The sequence below is a fragment of the Nerophis ophidion genome, linkage group LG14 (genome assembly GCF_033978795.1).
Source record: "Nerophis ophidion isolate RoL-2023_Sa linkage group LG14, RoL_Noph_v1.0, whole genome shotgun sequence".
NCBI lineage: Eukaryota > Metazoa > Chordata > Actinopteri > Syngnathiformes > Syngnathidae > Nerophis > Nerophis ophidion.
Genome location: NC_084624.1, coordinates 19,365,442 through 19,386,469, shown reverse-complemented (window position 1 = coordinate 19,386,469; position 21,028 = coordinate 19,365,442). Strand labels below are relative to the sequence as shown.

The 21,028-nt window shown below is 43.3% G+C and overlaps 1 protein-coding gene across 1 annotated transcript in view; it reads right to left on the bottom strand.

Moving 5' to 3' along the window:
- The window catches only part of eif2b3 (eukaryotic translation initiation factor 2B, subunit 3 gamma), a 133,034-nt gene that overhangs the window by 44,988 nt on the left and 67,018 nt on the right, over nucleotides 1-21,028 (bottom strand). The window contains exons 4-5 of the mRNA XM_061920059.1: nucleotides 19,065-19,224; nucleotides 8,132-8,243 (exon numbers count right to left, since the gene is read on the bottom strand). Coding sequence (XP_061776043.1) covers nucleotides 8,132-8,243; nucleotides 19,065-19,224 — 272 coding nt within the window. The remainder of the gene's footprint in view (nucleotides 1-8,131; nucleotides 8,244-19,064; nucleotides 19,225-21,028) is intronic.

Here is a 21,028-nt window from a genome sequence, read left to right as displayed (position 1 = left end):
GGTGGCTCACGGGCCGGGAATGAAGCCCTAACTGGCTCCCGAGGTCAGTTTCAAAACTTGGGAGAGTAACATTTTTGCAGCAAATCCCTAAGACACGGGTGAGGATCGTGTACCACATCATCAGATCCTTGCATTGACATTTTAACCTTGCATAACATAAATATAAACATAGCACACTGGGCTCCAAACTTGGGATTTACATAACTGAGGTGTTCCTCAAAGCACCCCTTTAAGTCCTCTCCTTTTTGGCAGTCAAACATTTTTTTTGTAATGTGATTTATAATAATAATAATGATAATAAGGGATTGTAGCTGAGATAGGCGCCAGCGCCCCCCGCGACCCCGAAAGGGAATAAGCGGTAGAAAATGGATGGATGGATGGATTAGATTTATATATGCAAATAAAGTGTTGATGTAGCTTGATTACTTCAGATGCAATCAGTAGTCATTTTGTTATACTCGTAGTGTTCCTCAAGGTTCCATTTTAGGTCCTCTCTTTTTTTAATTATTTGGGTTATTTAAATGGTGGCACGCAGGTCCTGCTTTTTCACATTTTTGCAGCAGATTCCTATAAACACTAGAGTGCTGCTATAGAGATTATCTTTGACTAGCTTTTTTAAAAGGTCCACAATTACATGTCTCCTGTAGAGGACACTGGTTCTCTGGAATATACAAAATAAGACAAGGTGAAGGTAGAAGGGAATTGATAAGATTTTTCCGGTTCCGATTCTACTTTAGATTCTGTTTAATAATTTGTTTTTTTAACGATTCTCTTTCCGATTTTTATGTGGGAAAAATAATAGACAGAGAAAAAAGGGTGGATTAGGATCAATATGGTTTAGTTTAGAGCAGGGGTAGGGAACCTATGGCTCGCGAGCCAGATATGGCTCTTTTGATGACTGCATCTGGCTCTCAGATGAATCTTAGCTGACATTCCTTAACGGGATAAGTAATGAATAATGCACCTGTCCGAAGCTTTGGGTGGCTCAGCCAATCCCAGCTGTCTTTTGGGGTACAGGAAGGTCGCATTATTGGTAAGAAGTATTGTATTTATTATTGGTTAGCTTCAGAATAACAATGTTATTAAAAAGAATGAGACTTATTGTACTCTAAAAATGTTGGTCTTATTTATAAATAAACGGATTTAGTTGTATTCACTGTTAAAAAATACTATATGGCTCTCACGGGAATACATTTTAAAAAGGTTCACAACCCCTGGTTTAGAGGTAACATGTTCCTACATGGTTTACAGTGAGGAGTCAGAGGCACATATGTAGCATGGAAGAAAAAAAATTAAAACAAAATAATATATGTATATATATGTATATATATTTTTTTATGTGTATATGTATATATATATATATATATATATATATATATATATATATATATATATATATATATATATATATATATATATATATATATATATATATATGAATACATTTAAGAAATTATATGCTTCTGTAGAGTTAATCGTGTGCAAATAACACATGGTTTAAAAACGTGATAATAACTAACTGGCTTACAGTGAGGACTCAAGAGGCACATACCGTATGTAGCATGGAAGAAAAAAAAAATACATTTAAGAAATTAATATGTTTCTGTAGAATTAATGGTGTGCTAATAACACACGGTTTAGAAACATTTGATAATAACTCATTTACATGCAGAGTGAGATATGGCAAGACTTTATTGATAATCCTTTTGATGTCTTACAATTAATGAAAACTTTGAATTAAAAATCTCACAAAATGTAAGGTTTTAAAAACTGTAAGCCACGATGATCAAAATGATAACAAAAAAAGACTTGACATGTCTCACTTTGCATATAATGAGTTAATGTTACAGATTAGTTTTACATTTGAAGTTAATTGCTGACATGAATGGATACCATATTCTAATTTTCTGAGTTTCACCTGAATAATATAATGACTGAAAAAATCTGGTTGCACTTTTCTCTTACAAAGTTTGCATTTTCATTCACCTACTGAAAATGCAAACTTTTGACCACAAACTTAGTCGCTGCTCGGAGACATTCGATTAGCGGGAGACGTGAACTGGAGCGAGTACTACCCGGCTCGGACCAGTGAGAATCTGTCTCTCGTCACGCTCATTTAAAAGAGAAGGCATTCATTTCAATTCAACAAATACGAGCGCTAACGTGATATTCAGATGACGTACTAGTGGTACTGCTGCTGGAATGAGATGGAAGCGACTTTCATTTATAGTTATTGCATGCTGTGTGTTCAAATGTTGCTTGTATGTCCTCTTGATGAAATAGCAGCCTTTTATTTATTGCAGTCTTTTCTTGTACAATTTTAGTGTTTGTTCCGCCATTTTGTGATCTGACGTCACTCGGTATATTGCGTAATGACATCATTCCAACCCGGAAGAATCGTTAAAAGAACTGTATGAAAAAATGGCAAGCGATTCCAATCAATTGATACACTGAGAACCGGTTCTAAACAAAAGAACGTTTTCGATTACCATCCCTACTGGTCCCTCCATACGAAGCTTTCTGAAAATGCGGCCCCCAAACAATTTAGTCAAAGATCCCCGCAGGTATTTTGTTAACATGGCATTTAATGACCTACTCAGTGGCCTAGTGGTTAGAGCAGGGGCCTCAAACTCAATTTACCGGGGGCCACTGGATGCAGAAACTGGGTGAGGCTGGGGCGCAAGAAAAGATTTCTTAAAAAAATCTAGCATGCACTTCTTAATGAATTCACCTTCTATGAATGGCTTTCCCGCCCTAGCAACATACTTGCCAATCCTCACGATTTTTCCGGGAGACTCCTGAATTTCAGTGCACCACCCGACAATCTACCGGTGCAACCATTCTCCCGAATTTATCCCAATTTTCACCCGGCCGACATTATTAAGGGCTGCCGTGACTGCACTGCCTTTAACGTCCTCTACAACAGTGGTTCTCAACCTTTTTTCAGTGATGTACCCCCTGTGAACATTTTTTTAATTCAAGTACCCCCTAATCAGAGCAAAGCATTTTTGGTTAAAAAAAAGAGATAAAGAAGTAAAATACAGCACTATGTCATCAGGGTCTGATTTATTAAATTGTATAACAGTGCAAAATATTGCTCATTTGTAGTGGTCTTTCTTGAACTATTTGGAAAAAAAGATATAAAAATAACAAAAAAAAACTTGTTGAAAAATAAACAAGTGATTCAATTATAAATAAAGATTTCTACACATAGAAGTAATCATCCACATAAAGTGCCCTCCTTGGGGATTGTAATAGAGATCCATCTGTATTCATGAACTAAACATTTCTTCACAAAAAATAAATCTTTAACATCAATATTTATGGAACGTGTCCACAAAAAGTCTAGCTGTCAACACTGAATGTTGGATTGTTTTATTATTTATCCACAGTTTATGAACTTACATTCATACTTCATTGAAGTATTATTCAATAAACATATGTATAAAGGATTTATGAATTGCTGCTGTTTTTTAGAATCTTTTTAATAAATGTCACTTGTCCCTTGGCATACCTTCAAGTACCTCCAGGGGTCCGCGCACCCCCAAAAGAAGACTACAGCTCCACTACATGTCATCGCGCACGCCTTTATATCACACAAACAATGTGCCGGCTCTGTATCATGTTGTGTGAGACTTGTGCAGAACAACGTCAGCGGCTGCAAGACGTACTTGGTCAACAGCCATACAGGTCACACTAAAGGTGCCGTATAAACAACTTTAACACTGTTAAAAATATGCGCCACATTGTGAACCCACACCAAACAATTTCCGCACCTTAACACAACTTAAACACAAGAGAACAAATACCCAGAACACCTTGCAGGGCTACAATATACAACACCTCAACCGACGCACGTAGGGAGGTTGGGGGTGTGGGGGGTTGGTGGTAGCAGGGGTGTGTATATTGTAGCCCGGAAGAGTTAGGTCTGCATGGGATTCTGGGTAATTGTTCTGGTATGTTTATGTTTTGTTACGATGCAGATGTTCTCCCGAAATGTGTTTTGTCATTCTTGTTTGGTGTGGGTTCACAGTCTGGGACATATATGTAACAGTGTTAAAAGTTTTTTTTACGGCCACCCTTAGAGTGACGTGTGTAGCTGTTGATCAAATATATCTTGCAAAATCACACGTGCGTCTTCCATGGCTAGATGCAACATACACCTGGCCTTGCACGCTGTCAGTTCAGGATGTAGGGGGTGCCAAAGGCAGTGCCATTATGGCAATCCCTGAATATTGTTAATCTGTTAACAATTGACAGGGGCTTCGAGAAAATTGGTGCCCTGAAATTCAGGGGTCTCCCGGGAAAATCGGGGATGTTGGCAAGCATGACCTATCAAGCGCCATTCATATAATAAACTCGCGGGCCACACCAAAATTAAATTGTCATATCCAAACGCGGGCCGCATAATAACGTCTCGCGAGCCGCATGTTTGAGACCCCTGGGTTAGAGTGTCCGCCCTGAGACCGGTAGGTTGTGAGTTCAAACCCCGGCCGAGTCATACCAAAGACTATAATAAATGGGACTCATTGCCTCCCTGCTCGGCACTCAGCATCAAGGGTTGGAATTGGGGGTTAAATCACCATAAATCATTCCCAGGCGCGGCGCCTCTGCTGCCCACTGCTCCCCTCACTTCCCAGGGGGTGATTAAGGAGATGGGTAAATGCAGAGGACAAATTTCACCACACCTATTGTGTGTGTGACAATCATTGGTAATTTAACTTTAACTTCAATGTGATTTGTTTAAAGTACTGTATATATATTTGTATGGAGAAATGTTTTTGTTTTAGTATTTTTCTTGCATCTAAAATTACAATGTAATTGTTAAAATTCTCAAAAGCGTATTGCTTAAATGAAAAAACATTTGTCACAATATTTATTTTAATAGTCTGAGAAAGTTTAGAAACGTGCACAAATATTCAGTGAGCTCTTTGGGACATTTCAAAGACCGGTGGCTGGATAGAAACTTATGTAGAAAACAGTACTACCACACTTAAAATACCCAGAGGTGACTCGCAGTAATCCACAACGCTAGAATTTATTGTGTGATTACCTTACTTAGAAATATTGCCTTCATTTGATTTTTGTACTCTCCTCTTTTATTTGTTTGACATGTGCTGTACGAATAAGTGATTGGAAGACTTGAAATACAAACCCCGTTTCCATATGAGTTGGGAAATTGTGTTGGATGTAAATATAAACGGAGTACAGTGATTTGCAAATCCTTTTCAGCCCATATTCAATTGAATGCACTATACAGACAAGATATTTGATGTTCAAACTCATAAACTTCATTTATTTTGCAAATAATAATTAACTTAGAATTTCATGGCTGCAACACGTGCCAAAGTAAATGGGAAAGGACATGTTCACCACTGTGTTACATCACCTTTTCTTTTAACAACACTCAATAAACGTTTGGGAACTGAGGAAACTAATTGTTGAAGCTTTGAAAGTGGAATTCTTTCCCATTCTTGTTTTATGTAGAGCTTTAGTCGTTCAATAGTCCGGGGTCTCCTTTGTCGTATTTTACGCTCTATAATGCGCCACACATTTTCGATGGGAGACAGGTCCGGACTGCAGGCGGGCCAGGAAAGTAACCGCACTCTTTTTTTATGAAGCCACTCTATTGTAACACCCGTCTTGCTGAAATAAGCAGGGGTGTCCATGATAATGTTGCTTGGATGACAATATATGTTGCTCCAAAACCTGTATGAACCTACATTAACGTTTTCTTCACAAATGTGTAAGTTACCCATGCCTTGGGCACTAATACACAGGGATGGGAATGAAGATTTACAAAATCAGCTGAACATTTTTCAATCCTAAAAAACATGCCCCCCCCAGAAATTTTTTTAAATCTATGTTAGCTTAGGATGCATTTTCTGCTATTTTGAGTCAAAATGTAACAATATTTTCCTGACCAAAATTTCACATTTAATAGCAAATATTTTCATAAAAATGTATCATGTGTATGTATACAAGTTTACACATATATCAAATTCTTGCACACTTTTGGATTATAGACAAAAATAGGCCTACAAATGGATTAACCAGAATTTTTCTCCGTAAACTCACTTTACTTAGATGCCTTGCCCATTTCGCGTGGTCAAAGAGTGCCACCTTTACCCCCGAATTCCATACTTCACAATGTCCTTGCAATATAGGCACTGAAAACTTTGCAATGAAATCGCTGATCAGTTCGTCTACTTCTACGATATTGTTGTTAATCTTCACCTTAAGTTTGATAGATATATCGAGCCATGCGCAGTTCCACTTGTTTCTCACGCACTTATCGATATCTTTCGCTAATGAAGCATTCCTATCTTGAATAAGCTTAACCATGTCTAAAACTGTTTTGTCAATAAAGAAACATGTTAATTGAGAGCTACTGTGTTTTCTTTCCAGATTAGTCGCCGATAAACACAACCAATATAAACAGAATACGAGTTCAGAAACGCTCACAATAATTGAGGATCAGGGACTAGATATTGTCGGCAAACGACGCGTGCAGATGCCTATAACGGGCAATGTCATTGGTTGATGTTGTCAGTTGATAGTAGAGCTAGCCAATCTGGTGCCTTCACATTATATTTTTCGCGGGAATTCTCTGCCTTGTACTGATAACTAGGTCAACGCAGAGACAAAAACCACGAGTACCTAACCCCCCCTACTGGATTCAAATGATTCACAGAAATGACCCTGGCGGCGCCAAAATTGGCGTAATTCCGCGGATCCGCAGAAAATTCCCATCCCTGAATACACCCCCATACCATCACAGATGCTGGCTTTTGAACTTTGCGACTATGGCATTCCGGATGGTTATTTTCCTCTTTGTTCCGGAGAACAAAACATCCTCTGTTTCCAAAACTAATTTGAAATGTGGACTCATCAGACCACAGAACACCTTTCCACTTGGCATCAGTCCATTTAAGATAAATTCGGGCCCAGCCAAGCTGGTGGCGTTTCAGGATATTGTTGATAAATGGTTTTGGCTTTGCATAGTAGAACTTTAACTTGCTCTTACAGATGTAGCGACCAACTGTAGTTACTGACAGTGGTTTTATGAAGTGTTCCTGAGCCCATGTGGTGATGTCCTTTACACACTGATGTCGGTTTTTGATGCAGTACCGGCTGAGGGATCAAAAGCCCGTAATATCATCGCTTACGTTCAGTGATTTCTCCAGATTCTCTGAACTTTTTGATGATTTTACGGACCGTAGATGGTAAAAGCCCTAAATTCCTTGCAATAGCTCGTTGAGAAATGTTGTTCTAAAACCGTTCGACAATTTGCTTACAAAGTGGTGACCCTCGCCCCATCCTTGTTTGTGAATTACTTAGCATTTCATGGAAGCTGCTTTTATACCCAATCATGGCACCCAACTGTTCCCAATTAGCCTGCACACCTGGTGGATGTTCCATATAAGTGTTTGATGAGCATTCCTCAACTTTATCAGTATTTATTGCCTCCTTTCCCAAAGTCTTTGTCATGTGTTGCTGGCATCAAATTCTAAAGTTAATAATAAATAAATAAATTGTTTTATCAGTTTGAACATAAAATATGTTGTCTTTGTAGCATATTCAACTGAATATGGGTTGAAAATAATTTGCAAATAATTGTATTACGTTTATATTTACATCTAACACAATTTCCCAACTCATATGGAAACGGGGTTTGTACAAGCGATAACAGGAACAAAGGGTTTCCATAGCATGTCAAAAGAAGAATATCTAGCCTCAAGGCGTTGGATGGACTTGTGTGCGATTGGGAAGCATTTCTGTGAACAGATTGTGCAAGTGAGAGAAATGATGGCTGAAGACTTTCCAGTGCAAGAAAGCTTGCAAGCAGCTGCTTAGGCCCTCTCACATTTGCCAGAATTTACAGTGGCTTTGACTCCATGAAGTATTTACGAGCTCCCAAAACACCACTCTCGCGCAAACCGGCATTTTAGGATGAGGAAATGAAAACCTAGCTGGCGCTGCTCTCTTCCTGTAACAAATATCTCACACATCATGTTACCCAAAAGCCTGATTAGAAACAAAAACATCTGCTCTCCAATTGAAGGGAAGTGCAGTAACGCAGACGTCTACGAGCTATATATATATTTTAAAGAGTTGAAATTTGACTTACTTTTTCAAAATGGACTTCCTGATTGATAGCCCCTCCTCCAGATCCACCTCATTGGCCATGAACAAAAGTCTTTTTCCCGATTGGTCCACACCCACGAAATCTCGCTGCTCAGCTGCACAGGCACATTTAAAAACATATACACCATTTAAGTAAATAAACAGTTATCAACTTTTTTTTTTTTACATAAACTGTACCTTCCTTAGGTGTATTTTGAGGTAATGTATGTCTCTAATTACTAATTGTTGTGCTTTAAAGCAGTGGTCCCCAACCTTTTTTTAGCTGCGGACCTGTCAACGCTTGATATTTTGTCCTGCGGCCCGGTGGGGTGGGAGGGGGGCTTTTAAATTTTTTTTCATGAAAAATGTAGGTTTTTCTGGGTTGGTCCACTAATTGTAAGTGTATCTTGTGTTTTTATGTTGATTAAATAAAAATAAAATAAAAAATAATAATAATGAATAATAATAATAATAAAATTAATTCATAAAAAATTCTTCTGCGGTCCGGTACTAATAAAGTGGTTGGGAACCACTGCTTTAAAGTACATCTGATTTATGACAACAAAAGACTTCCAAAGTTTGCAGATACATAGATATGGTCAAAATAGTATCAATCTTACAAAGATTCCTGAAATATTTTGAGAGATAATAAAGAAGCCAGTCACATGATTATGTGACGTGCACTAGGAACCATAGATCCCTTCCCCATCAACAACAATGCTAATCAAACAGACTTTGTGAGAGCCAACAACGTTTTTGAGCCCGAACACAAAGAAGATGAGCAATAAGTTTTAGAAGGCGAGTGATGGATGCAGTTTCATTGTGACATTATAGCATTAGCAGCATTGCTAGGTGCTTGATTGATTGAGACTTTTATTAGTAGATTGCAAGGTACAGTCATATTCCGTACAATTGACCACTAAACGGTAACACCCATATAGGGCTGGGCGATATGGCCTATTTTTGATATCTCGATATTTTAAGGCCATGTCACGATACACGATATATATCAGTATTTTGCCTTAGCCTTGAATTAAAACTTGATGCATATAAATCACAAAATATGATAATTCTCTGTGTCTACATTAAAACATTCTTGTTCATACTGCATCAATATATGCTCATTTTAAACTTTCATGCAGAGAGGGAAATAACAACTAAATCAATTGACCAAAACTGTATTTATCAAACAGTTATTAAGCAGTGGCACAAACATTCATGTAATTTCAAAACAGAGAGTGCAAGATTGTCAGAGACAATTTAATACAAGTGATGAGTGCACTTGTGTGCATGATGTCACTAAGATGACATATTAAAACAACATTAAATTGAAGTGGACCTTTTGTACAGAACTCCACTACAATAGTTTAAAACAAATAAAGTGGACTTTTGTGCATGATGTCACACAAGATATTTCAATAACTGTCAAATTAAAATGAACTGCATAATAGGAAATCAAATCACTATGTGGTAGGTTACTGCGGACGTTATCTCCTTATGTTGTTCACTATTTTTTCATACGGTGTTGATGTGGAAATGGTTGCCTCTGTATTTTTTTGGTGTGGCACCGAATGGAGATTTTGACATGCGGAGTAAGCACTCTTCATTCTCTGGCAGGTGGCTTTTCAAATCATGCTACATATTAGCTCTCTCTCTCTGCTGCATTGACTGAACCTGAACGTGTGGAGCACGTCCTGTGTCTAGATGGCCACCGTGATGTTCCTCGAGTCCGCCAGGCTGGATGTGATGGGACAGAACGAGAACACCACGGTCACGCTCCTCCCGGGGGAGGCAGACCAAAGTGAACTGTTACGGTGTCCCTAGCCACATTGCGAGACACTGTCCAGCCCCTTCCCCCATTGATGTTGCTGCTGAGGTGTCGTTAAACTACAGAAGGGTGTCAGTGTCGGGGAACTGACATCCAGCGACTGGGCCGCCTGGGGAAGGCCCAGGGGCTATACCTGGAATGTGAGCTTGATGGAACGGTCTGCAGAGCCCTAGTTGACACGGGGTCCACCATCTCCATCATTCGGCTGGGTGTCCTTCCCCCCTTGCAGCGCAGCTTGCCACTAGGCTGGACAATCACAAACACCGAAATTACAACCGTCACAGGTAGCAAGGCTGCCATGCTGGGCCAACGAACAGTGTGCATTAAGGTGGCGGACCAAGAGAAACAACACCCATTATGGCTGGCTGACATTCAAGACCCCTGCATTGTTGGGCTTGACCTGTTGGAGATGTGGGGAGCTGTGGTCGATGTGCCTAGGGTCATGCTTCATCTTGGTGAGAAAACAGTTGCCCTCCAGGGGACTGATGAGCCAGGCGCCCGCAGAGTGACAGCACCCACAGAGCCATACCCTGCTAAGACCTTGATGGTGGACCAGGAGAGGTTTTAACTTAACCCTTCTACTAATAGGCCGCCTACTATGGAGACCCAGCAGGCTATTGCAGAACTGTTACGAGCGAAGCAGTCAAAGCCTGGATACCACCCAGCAGGAGCGACTGAAAAGCTTACTGAATGCCTTCCAGGACATTTTTGCAGCAACAGATGAAGACTGCATGCACACAAGTCTCGTACTCCACGACATCAAGTTGGCCGCCGAAGCGCAACTAAAGACAGCGTTCACGATAGGTCAAAGACTCTAACAGTTCGTGATGCCATTTGGGCTTTGCAACGCACCTGCCACGTTTGAGCTGTTGATGGAGAGAGTGCTGGCATCTATCCCCCGTGATCGCTGTGTGGTGTGCCTGGATGACCTCCGGGGGCATGCTGCAGGATTTAAGGGCGCTCTACAGAACCTCTAGCATGTGTTCCAGGCCATTCGTCAGGCTGGGCTGCGATTGAACTCCAAAAAGTGCCATTTGCTTCTGCATGAAATTCCCTTCCTGGGGCATGTACTCAGTGGGTAAGGTGTTGCCACTGATCCAGCCAAGATTGCCACAGTCTATGACTGGCCGGTGCCAAGTGATATTAAATAGTTGCAGAGTTTCCTGGGACTGGCATCCTATCACCGGAGATTCATCAAGGACTTAGCAACCATTGCTGGCCCCTTGCACCAGCTCACACACAAGGGGAAGTTATTCAAATGGACTGGCAGCAGCAATAAGGCCTTTGCACAACTACAAGAGGCTTTGGTCCGAGCCCCAGTGTTTTCCTATCCAGACCCCAGGCGCCGTTTCATGGTTGATACAGATGACAGTGATGTCGGTGTGAGGGTTGTGCTGTCAAAGGAAGGGAATCACGGCGAGCAGGTGATGGCCTTTTGCAGTCGGGGGCTAAGCATGCTAGAACGAAACTACTGCGTCACCCGTTGGGAATTGTTGGCCATTGTCCAGGGCCTTCGTCATTTCCGTCCCTACCTTTATGGTTATCGGTTTGTATTGCAACGCTGATACACTCTCAAGACGGCCTTGTGAGAAGGCGTGTCGTTTCTACCGGCGGGCGGAGGAGTATTGCATGGCAGATCCATCAGTAGCTGCAGTCAGGCAACATGACATTACAGTCGACCTGGACAGCATCACCCCCCAAAAACTGATCGACCATCAAAGGCAAGACCCAGTGCTTGAGAGAGCTTGCAGCTGGGTGGGGGCACAGCAACGACCGGAATGGACCACAGTGGTGCACTTGGACACTGAGACCAAAGCACTGTACTCCCAGTGGGACAGCCTCCTGTTGTCTCGCAACCTGCTATATCAACGCTGGGAAGACCCGACAGAGGACAACGTGCTGCCCTACAACTCCTGGTGCCCCAGGTAATGCGGTCTCAGGTCCTCGAAGTGATGAATGGCTTCCCAGGGACTGGCCATTTTGGAGTGACCAAGACATTGCTATGACTGAGGCAGCGCTTTTACTGGCCAGGCTGTCGCCGTGACGTGGTGATGCATGTCCACCGCTGTGATAAAGGCCCCACACGCCACTCCCATGCTCCCCTTCAGCAGTTCCAGGTGGGGCCCACATGGAGTGAGTGGATGTGGACATTCTAGGCCCATTTTCTGATAGCGGAAACCGTTACATCTTAGTTGCTTCTGGACTACTTCACGAAGTGGCCAGAAGCGTATGCAGTACGCGACCAGAGAGCTGCAACAACGGCAGAGAGATTGGTTTCTGAGATGTTCTGCCGATTCGGAGCCCTAGAGGAGCTGCACAGCGACCAGGGACAGAACTTCGAGTCCCAGGTATTCCAGGAGGTGTGCCGTCGCCTGGGTTTGAAAAATACTTGCACCACGCCTCTGCACCCCCAGAGCGACAGGTTGGTGGATCGTTTTAATAGAACCTTGGCCACACAACTTACCATTCTCCCCGACAACCGGCAGAGAGACTGGGACTTACACCTCCCACTCCTTCTTTGGGCCTACAGGACAGCGGTGCAGGAGTCAACATGCTGCAGCCCTGCATCATTGATGTTTGGCCACGAACTGCGCACGCCTGTTGCTATGGTTTTTGGAGGCCACTACAAAAGTTTAAAAGAAAAACTAAGTGCACTTTTGTGCACGATGTAACACAAGATATTTCAATAACTGTCAAATAAAAATTAGCTGCATTATAGGAAATCAAATAGTGTGCGTCCTTCGCTATGTGGTAGGTTACTGCGGACATTATCTCCTTCTGTTGTTCACTATTTTTTTCAAACGGTGTTGATGTGGAAATGGATGCCTCAGCATTTTCTTGGTGTGGCGCCGAATGGAGATGTTGAAATGCGGAGTAAGCACTCTTCATTCTCTAGCAGGTGACTTTTCAAATAATGCTACATATTAGCTGTAATGCTACTTTTTGTAGCAACGCTTTTGCCCCACACTTGACAAATTACAGTTGTCTGTTCGACATATTCCACTTGAAGCCAAACAACCGCCAGACGATGGACCCTGTGCTGTTTTTCTTGGAAATGCATTCTTCTTTCATTTGTTACCAGATTCGCACCTTCTTTCTCTCGTATTGCCACTCGCACTACAGATATTGTTACCCATGCTCATGCTCACTAAAGCTATTGTTACCCATACCCTCTGCTCAGCGAAAGAAAGTAAGAAAGTGCGCTTGCTGTCTGTGAGGAGGAGACACAGGAAAGAGTGGGAAGAGCCCGTACTGTAATGCCCGCAACTAAAAGCAACTGCGTGAGAATGTATATTCGAATATCAAAATATAGTCATTTTCTATATCGCACAGAGACAAATCCGCGATATATTGAGTATATCAATATATCGCCCAGCCCTATGCTGAGGTAACCCCAACTTCCGACCTACCTGCAGATGGTGGTAGAAGCCAGCCACCATCAGATGGGCGTCGACGGCCCATCTGATGGTGGCTATCGGGACTTTGTGATGAACACATGGGCTGTTGTGGATAACGAACCCAGCTAGGTGGGGGCTGTGTAGCGTCCTGGAAGAGTTAGTGCTGCAAGGGTTTCTGGGTATTTGTTCTGTTGTGTTTATGTTGTTTTAGGGTGCAGATGTTCTCCAGAAATGTGTTTGTCATTTTTGTTTAGTGTGGGTTCACAGTGTGGTGCATATTTGTAACAGTGTTAAAGTTGTTTACACGGCCACCCTCAGTGTGACAGGTATGGCTGTTGACCAAGTATGCTTTGCATTCACTTGTGTGTGTGTGCTTGAAATTAGCGTGATCATTAAACCGGTTTAAAGATCATACAATGTGTCAGCATTTCTTGACATCTTTCAGTAAAGACCATTGTTAACCCGTCCAACGCTACAATATGTATATATATTTGGGCTATCAAATATTTAAAATATTTATTTGCAATTACCGGATTGTTCATAGTTAACTCAAATTTAATCGCAATTATTGCAGATCTACTTAATATTTTATCAATAATACGTGTACCCGAGACGGATAATTTTCAAGTTTTACACCATGAACATACAATTAATTTACTTTAACGAAATGTCTTTTAAGCTCAATACAGAAAGAATAAACATGATTTAATGACAATACAAAAAATAACTGTCTGCTAGGTGTTGTTGTTTTGCCAGATTTTGTATTTTGTAGAAAAACAAAATACTCGAAGACCTCTTATGAAGAAAATACACGCAGGACTCAAATTTCCCTCGCCCGGACGCGGGTCACCGGGGCCCCCCTCTGGAGCCAGGTGGGGCAATATGGCGTACCCATTGCGCCAGGCCGAGCACAGCCCGAAGAGGCAACCTGGGTCCCCCCTCCAATGGGCTCACCACCCATAGCAGGGGCCATAGAGGTCGGGTGCAATGTGAGCTGGGCGGTAGCCGAAGGCAGGATACTTGGCGGTCCGATCCTCGGCTACAGAAGCTAGCTCTTGGGACATGGAACGTCACCTCGCTGGGTGGGCGAGGGAGCCTGAACTAGTGAGCGAAGTGGAGAAGTTCCGGCTAGATATAGTCGGACTCACTTCGACGCACAGCAAAAGCTCTGGAACCAGTTCTTTTAAAAGGGGCTGGACTCTCTTCCACTCTGGCCTTGCCGGCAGTGAGAGGCGACGGGCTACGGTGGCCATTCTCGTTGCCCCCCTGCTCAAGGCCTGCACATTGGAGTTCAACCCAGTGGACGAGAGGGTAGCTTCCCTCCGCCTTCGAGTGGCGGGACGGGTCCTGACTGTTTGCGCTTACGCGCCAAACAGCAGGTCAGAGTACCCACCCTTTGTTGGATTCACTCGAGGGAGTACTCGAGAGTGCTCCCCCGGGTGATTCCCTCATTCTACTGGGGGACTTCAACGCTCATGTTAGCAACGACAGTGAAACCCGGAGAGGCGTGTTTGGGAAGAATGGCTGCCCGGATCTGAACCCGAGTGGTGTTTTGTTATTGGACTTTTGTGCTTGTCACAGATTGTCCATAACAAACACCATGTTCAAACATAAGGTTGTCCATATGTGCACTTGGCACCAGGACACCCTCGGCCGCAGTTCCATGATCGATTTTGTAGTTGTGTCATCGGATTTGCGGTCTCATGTTTTGGACACTCGGGTGAAGAGAGGGGCGGAGCTTCTACCGATCACCACCTGGTGGTGAGTTGCCTGAGATGGTGGGGGAGGATGCTGGACAGACCTGGCAGGCCCAAACGCATTGTGAGGATTTGCTGGGAACGTCTGGCAGAGTCTCCCGTCAGAGAGAGTTTCAAATCCCACCTCCGGAAGAACTTTGAACATGTCACGAGGGAGGCGCTGGACTTTGAGTCCGAGTGGACGATCTTCCGTACCTCTATTGTCGAAGCGGCCGATTGGAGCTGTGGCCGCAAGGTGGTTGGTGCCTGTCGTGGCGGTAACCCTAGAGCCCGCGGGTGGACACCAGCGGTGAGGGATGCCGTCAAGCTTAAGAAAGAGTCCAATCGGGCTCTTTGGCTCATAGGACTCCGGAGGCAGCGGATAGGTACCGACAGACCAAGCGGTGTGCGGTTTCAGCGGTCGCAGAGGCAAAAACTCAGACATGGGAGGAGTTCGGGGAAGCCATGGAAAACGACTTCCGGACAGCGTTGAAGCGATTCTGGACCACCATCCGCTGCCTCAGGAAAGGGAAGCAGTGCAGTGTCAACACCTTGTATGGTGTGGATGGTGTTCTGCTGACCTCGACTGCGGATGTTGTGGATCGGTGGAAGGAATACTTCGAAGACCTTCTCAATCCTACCAGCACGTCTTTCTATGAGGAGGCAGTGCCTAGGGAATCTGTGGTGGGCTCTCCTATTTCTGGGGCTGAGGTTGCCGAGGTAGTTAAAAATCTCCTCGGTGGCAAAGCCTCGGGGGTGGATGAGATCCGCCCGGAATTCCTTACGGCTCTGGATGCTGTGGGGCTGTCTTGGTTGACAAGACTCTGCAACATCGCGTGGACATCGGGGGCGGTACCTCTTGATTGGCGGACCAGGGGTGGTGGTTTCTCTCTTTAAGAACGGGAACCAGAGGGTGTGTTCCAACTATCGTGGGATCACACTCCTCAGCTTTCCCGGTAAGGTCTATTCGTGTGTACTGGCGAGGAGGCTACGCCGGATAGTCAAACCTCAGATTCAGGAGAAACAGTGTGGTTTTCGTCCTGGTTGTGGAACAGCTCTATACTCTCGGCAGTGTCCTTGAGGGTGCATGGGAGTTTACCCAACTAGTCTACATGTGCTTTGTGGACTTGGAGAAGGCATTCGACCGTGTACCCCGGGAAGTCATGTGGGGAGTGCTCAGAAAGTATGGGGTATCGTACTGTCTTATTGTAGCGGTCCGCTTCCTCTATGGTCAGTGTCAGAGCTTGGTCCGCATCGCCGGCAGTAAGTCGGACCCGTTTTCAGTGAGGGTTGGACTACGCCAAGGCTGGCCTTTGTCACCAATTCTGTTCATAACTTTTATGGACATAATTTTTTGGTGCAGGTAGGGCGTTGAGAATATCTGGTTTGGAGGATGCAGGATTAGATCTCTGCTATTTGCAGATGATGTGGTCCTGATGTGGTCTATGAGGACCACATCATCTGTTACTTGCAGATGATGTGGTCCTGATGGCTTCATCTGGCCAAGATCTTCAGCTCTCATTGGATCGGTTCGCAGCCGAGTGTGAAGCGACTGGGATGAGAATCAGCACCTCTAAGTCCGAGTCCATGGTTCTCGCCCGGAAAAGGGTGGAGTGCCATTTCCGGGTTGGGGAGGAGACCTTCCCCCAAGTGGAGGAGTTCAAGTACCTCGGAGTCCTGTTCACGAGTGAGGGAAGAGTGGATCGTGAGATTGACAGGCGGATCGGTGCGGCGTATTCAGTAATGCAGACGCTGTATCGATCCGTTGTGGTGAAGAAGGAGCTGAGCTGGAAGGCAAAGCTCTCAATCTACCGGTCAGTCTACGTTCCCATCCTCACCTATGGTCATGAGCTTTGGGTCATGACCGAAAGGACAAGATCACGGGTACAAGCTGCCGAAATGAGTGGTCCTCCGCCGGGTGGTGGGGCTCTCCCTTAGAGGTAGGGTGAGAAGCTCTGTCATCCGTGAGGAACTCAAAGTAAAGCCGCTGCTCCTCCACATCGAGAGGAGCCAGATGAGGTGGTTCGGGCATCTGGTCAGGATGCCACCCGAACGCCTCCCTAGGGAGGTGTTTCGGGCACGTCCGACCGGTAGGAGGTCACGAGGAAGACCCAGGACACGTTGGGAAGACTATGTCTCCCGGCTGGCCTCGGAACGCCTCGGGATCCCCTGGGAGGAGCTGGACGAAGTGGCTGGGGAGAAGGAAGTCTGGGCTTCCCTGCTTCCACACAAGCTAGGAGCCATCATTCTCCTATGCAAGCGTTTATGTGTCAAACTCAAGGCCCGGGGGCCCGGTCTGGCCCGCCACATCAGTTTTATCTGGCCCGAAAACACCTAGAAATGATATGTTTCAATAAAGTACTTCATATTTTCTCACTATATGTCATGGATTGTTTCCATTTTGACAGAAAAAATATACTGTATGTACTGCATGAAATTGCATGCCTTTTAAACTGTAATAGAATCCATTATTGCAACACATATTACAGTATATTATCATACTTTTTTTTTTTTTTTTTTTTTTCCCAAGATGGCGCTGCTGTAGACAGGAGCTCTGTGCTCTTGTGTCATCCTTTTGTGTTTCCCTCTTGTTTTCATGTGTAATTATGTTTTTTTGCCTTTTGGTCCGGGACCCTTTGGGACTGTGTGACAAGGGGTGACACTTTCGTGACCTCTGTGGTGCTTTTTTTGTTGACTTCTGGATCTGCCTCCTGGGAGCCTTTTGGCCATGGAGACCAGCTGCTGGGTGTCTGCTACACCAGAGTCTGTTTGGAGGGACTGGAGGAGATGCGGATGAGGGGGACAGAGCTGCGGAGCTAGCACTGAGAGCCGGGACGGAGAGGCTTCGCGGTGTCTTGGCTGGGTGAGCAGGTGTCGGACACCTCAGTCACCTTGGACGTATCCTCGCTCATCCATGCGGACTGGACACTGGCCGAGAGTGGAGTCGGCTGTCTTGGTTGCTTTGTTGGGTCTGCTTCTGTCTCTGGCCATGCTCCCTCCACCCCAGCGGACGATGGCGTGGAACACTCCAGAGGCCACCACAGTGGATATGTCTATTTTACTTTTTATTCATAGCTGTATGAAGAAGTGTCTGCTTGTATCTGCTTCTTTAACGTCTTTAATGTCCTCTGTGTTCATTGATGTTTGATGTTTCCCTCTTACACACATGGAAGAGGGATGTGTACTATGGCTATGAGTTGTTGTTGTATTTATTTTGTTTTGTTTTTTTCCCCCTTGGCCTCAGTCTGCACCCCCACTCCAGGGCCCAGGCTAAGACCGATTTTTTAAATTGTATTCTAATCTTCTATTCTTTTCTCCCATCCCCCCCCCCTTGTTTACCTGTATGTCATCTTTTTTGTAAGGGGCGCTGGAAGCCGGCAGACCCGTCAGCGATCCTGTTCTGTCTCCCTGTAATGTTTGTCTGATCTTGAATGGGATTGTGCTGAAAATTGTAATTTTCCTGAAGGAACTCTCCTGACGGAATAAATAAAGTACTATCTAATCTATCTACTTTACAAACATTTTTTGTCGAAATAAAAATAAGTACTTAATTATCTGCTTGAGATATGATTTTACAGCAAATTACCCATCAAACTAATAAAAATGACAATACATTTTACGGTTACCTTTACATCATATTACTGTAAATTGAAAAAAACTCGAAAAAAATTATGTAAAAATTCTGGCGCAAGTTTAGGATTGTACCACCTCTGCCTCAAATTGAGCCAGGAAAAACCCTGCTATAACTAAAACTAACTGAAAAACTGCTGTCCAAATGAACACAGAAATCACATGACTGAGTCTGTAGCCAACTTGGCAAAGCAGTTTGAACATAGCGCTGTTAGTCTGCACCATACTGAAGCAGGGAGAGTCTCACTCCAGCCAAGAAAATAATAATTTAAAAAACATCTCAACGGGTGACATTTATCCATAAAAATATGGAGAAACTGCTGATGATGTGTTTGTTGTCATTACCTGTTTTCTTTTTTCCCTTCTGGCCTGGGACGGTCTCTGTGAATTCATGAGCTTTGCTCATTAGCATGGACAGTGTTGCATCATGGGCCCGGAACAGATCGACAACCTCGTGAAGAGCCACGTCTGTTATCAGGTCACAGCTCAACACCAGGATGTCAGTCTGAAAAGGAGTGACGGCTTTGTTATGAAGAGACCACAATAGCCTGCATTATACTATTTCCAACCAACCCATATAGCGGGGTAATGCACATAGTCAACATGGCAAATGAGGCAACAAAGTCCTCACAGGGCCTGATCTACAAAAATTTAAATACCACGCACTAAACAGCATGTGCAAATTATAAAATTGTGTGTACTATTGGTGCGCGTGTGATCTACTAAGAAATTGCCTGTTAAATTGATAACTGCAAAAGTGGTACAGAAATACATATTTAAATTAGGTTTTTGCGTGTACTACCGGCATTTTGTGCACATAGAAACACTCATTTCCCTCCATAATCATGTTATCATGCTCTTCCTACCTGCGGGATTTTGCAATGTAAACTTTTCGGTAATATAGAATCGTAATCTATACAATAAAAAACGATTTTAGTATCCTAAAGGCGCGCTCTGTGAGGAGGCAGTAGACCATCACAACATGGCAGCGCATTGATACATCTGGAATGATCCAAACGCAAGAAAATTAATATTTCAAGACATTTTTTCATACAAGGGATGTTTTATGATATACAGGTATTACCTAAATGAAAGAACAAACATTATTAAACAACACACCAATAGACACTAAAACGCATTAATTTATTTTTTTTAATCAGCTCCTCAAGACATTAAGCTGCTCAAAAATTATATTGTTGAAGAGACGATGTCTGATATTTTTATTTTTGACATTCCATATGTTCTGACAAGCATACGTAGGACGGACCTGCAGCGCGATCTACTCCTTTCTCACAGCCATTTTTGCTAATTTGCACGTCCTTTCTCAACGTACTAATTACAGATGCAAAACAGAACACCCACATTGTTCTGTTGTTGTTCTGTATTTTTCTCACTTAAAGTGGAACTGCACTTTTTAAAATGTTGCCTATCGTTCACAATCATTGTGAGAGACAAGAAGACAAAATGTTTAGTTTTTTAAGCTTACTATCATATACAACTTAACTTGTCCTAGGTGGCTAACAATGCAGCTAATTGGAGCAAACATGTGTCCCTCTTAAATCACTTTAATAATGCAAAAACAGTCAACAATACTTCATTTATGTTCTGTGATGTGCATTATAACCAAACTGAAGCAACATTGTTTTTGTACAAACCTCGTTTCCATTAGTTGGAATATTGTGTACAATGTAAATATAAATGGAATACAATGATTTGCAAATCATTTTCAACCCATATTCAGTTGAATATGCTACAAATACAACATACTTGATGTTCAAACTGAAAAACATTTTTTTTTTTTCAAATAATCATTAACTTTAGAATTTGATGCCAGCAACACGTGACAAAGAAGTTGGGAAAGGTGGTAATAAATACTGATAAAGTTAAGGAATGCTCATCAAACACTTATTTGGAACATCCCACATGTGTGCAGGCTAATTGGAAACAGGTGTGTCCCATGATTGGGTATGAAAACAGCTTCCCAAAAAATGCTCAGTCATTCACAAGAAAGGATTGGGCGAGGTACACCCCTTTGTCCACAACTGCGCGAGCAAATAGTCAAACAGTTTAGAAATAACGTTTCTCAAAGTGCGATTGCAAGAAAATTACGGATTTCAACATCTACTGTCCATAATATCATCAAAAGGTTCAGAGAATCTGGAGAAATCACTCCACGTAAGCGGAATGGCCGGAAACCAACATTGAATGACTGTGACCTTCGATCTCTCAGACGGCACTGTATCAAAAACCGACATCAATTTCTTAAGGATATCAACACATGGGCTCGGGAACACTTCAGAAAACCACTG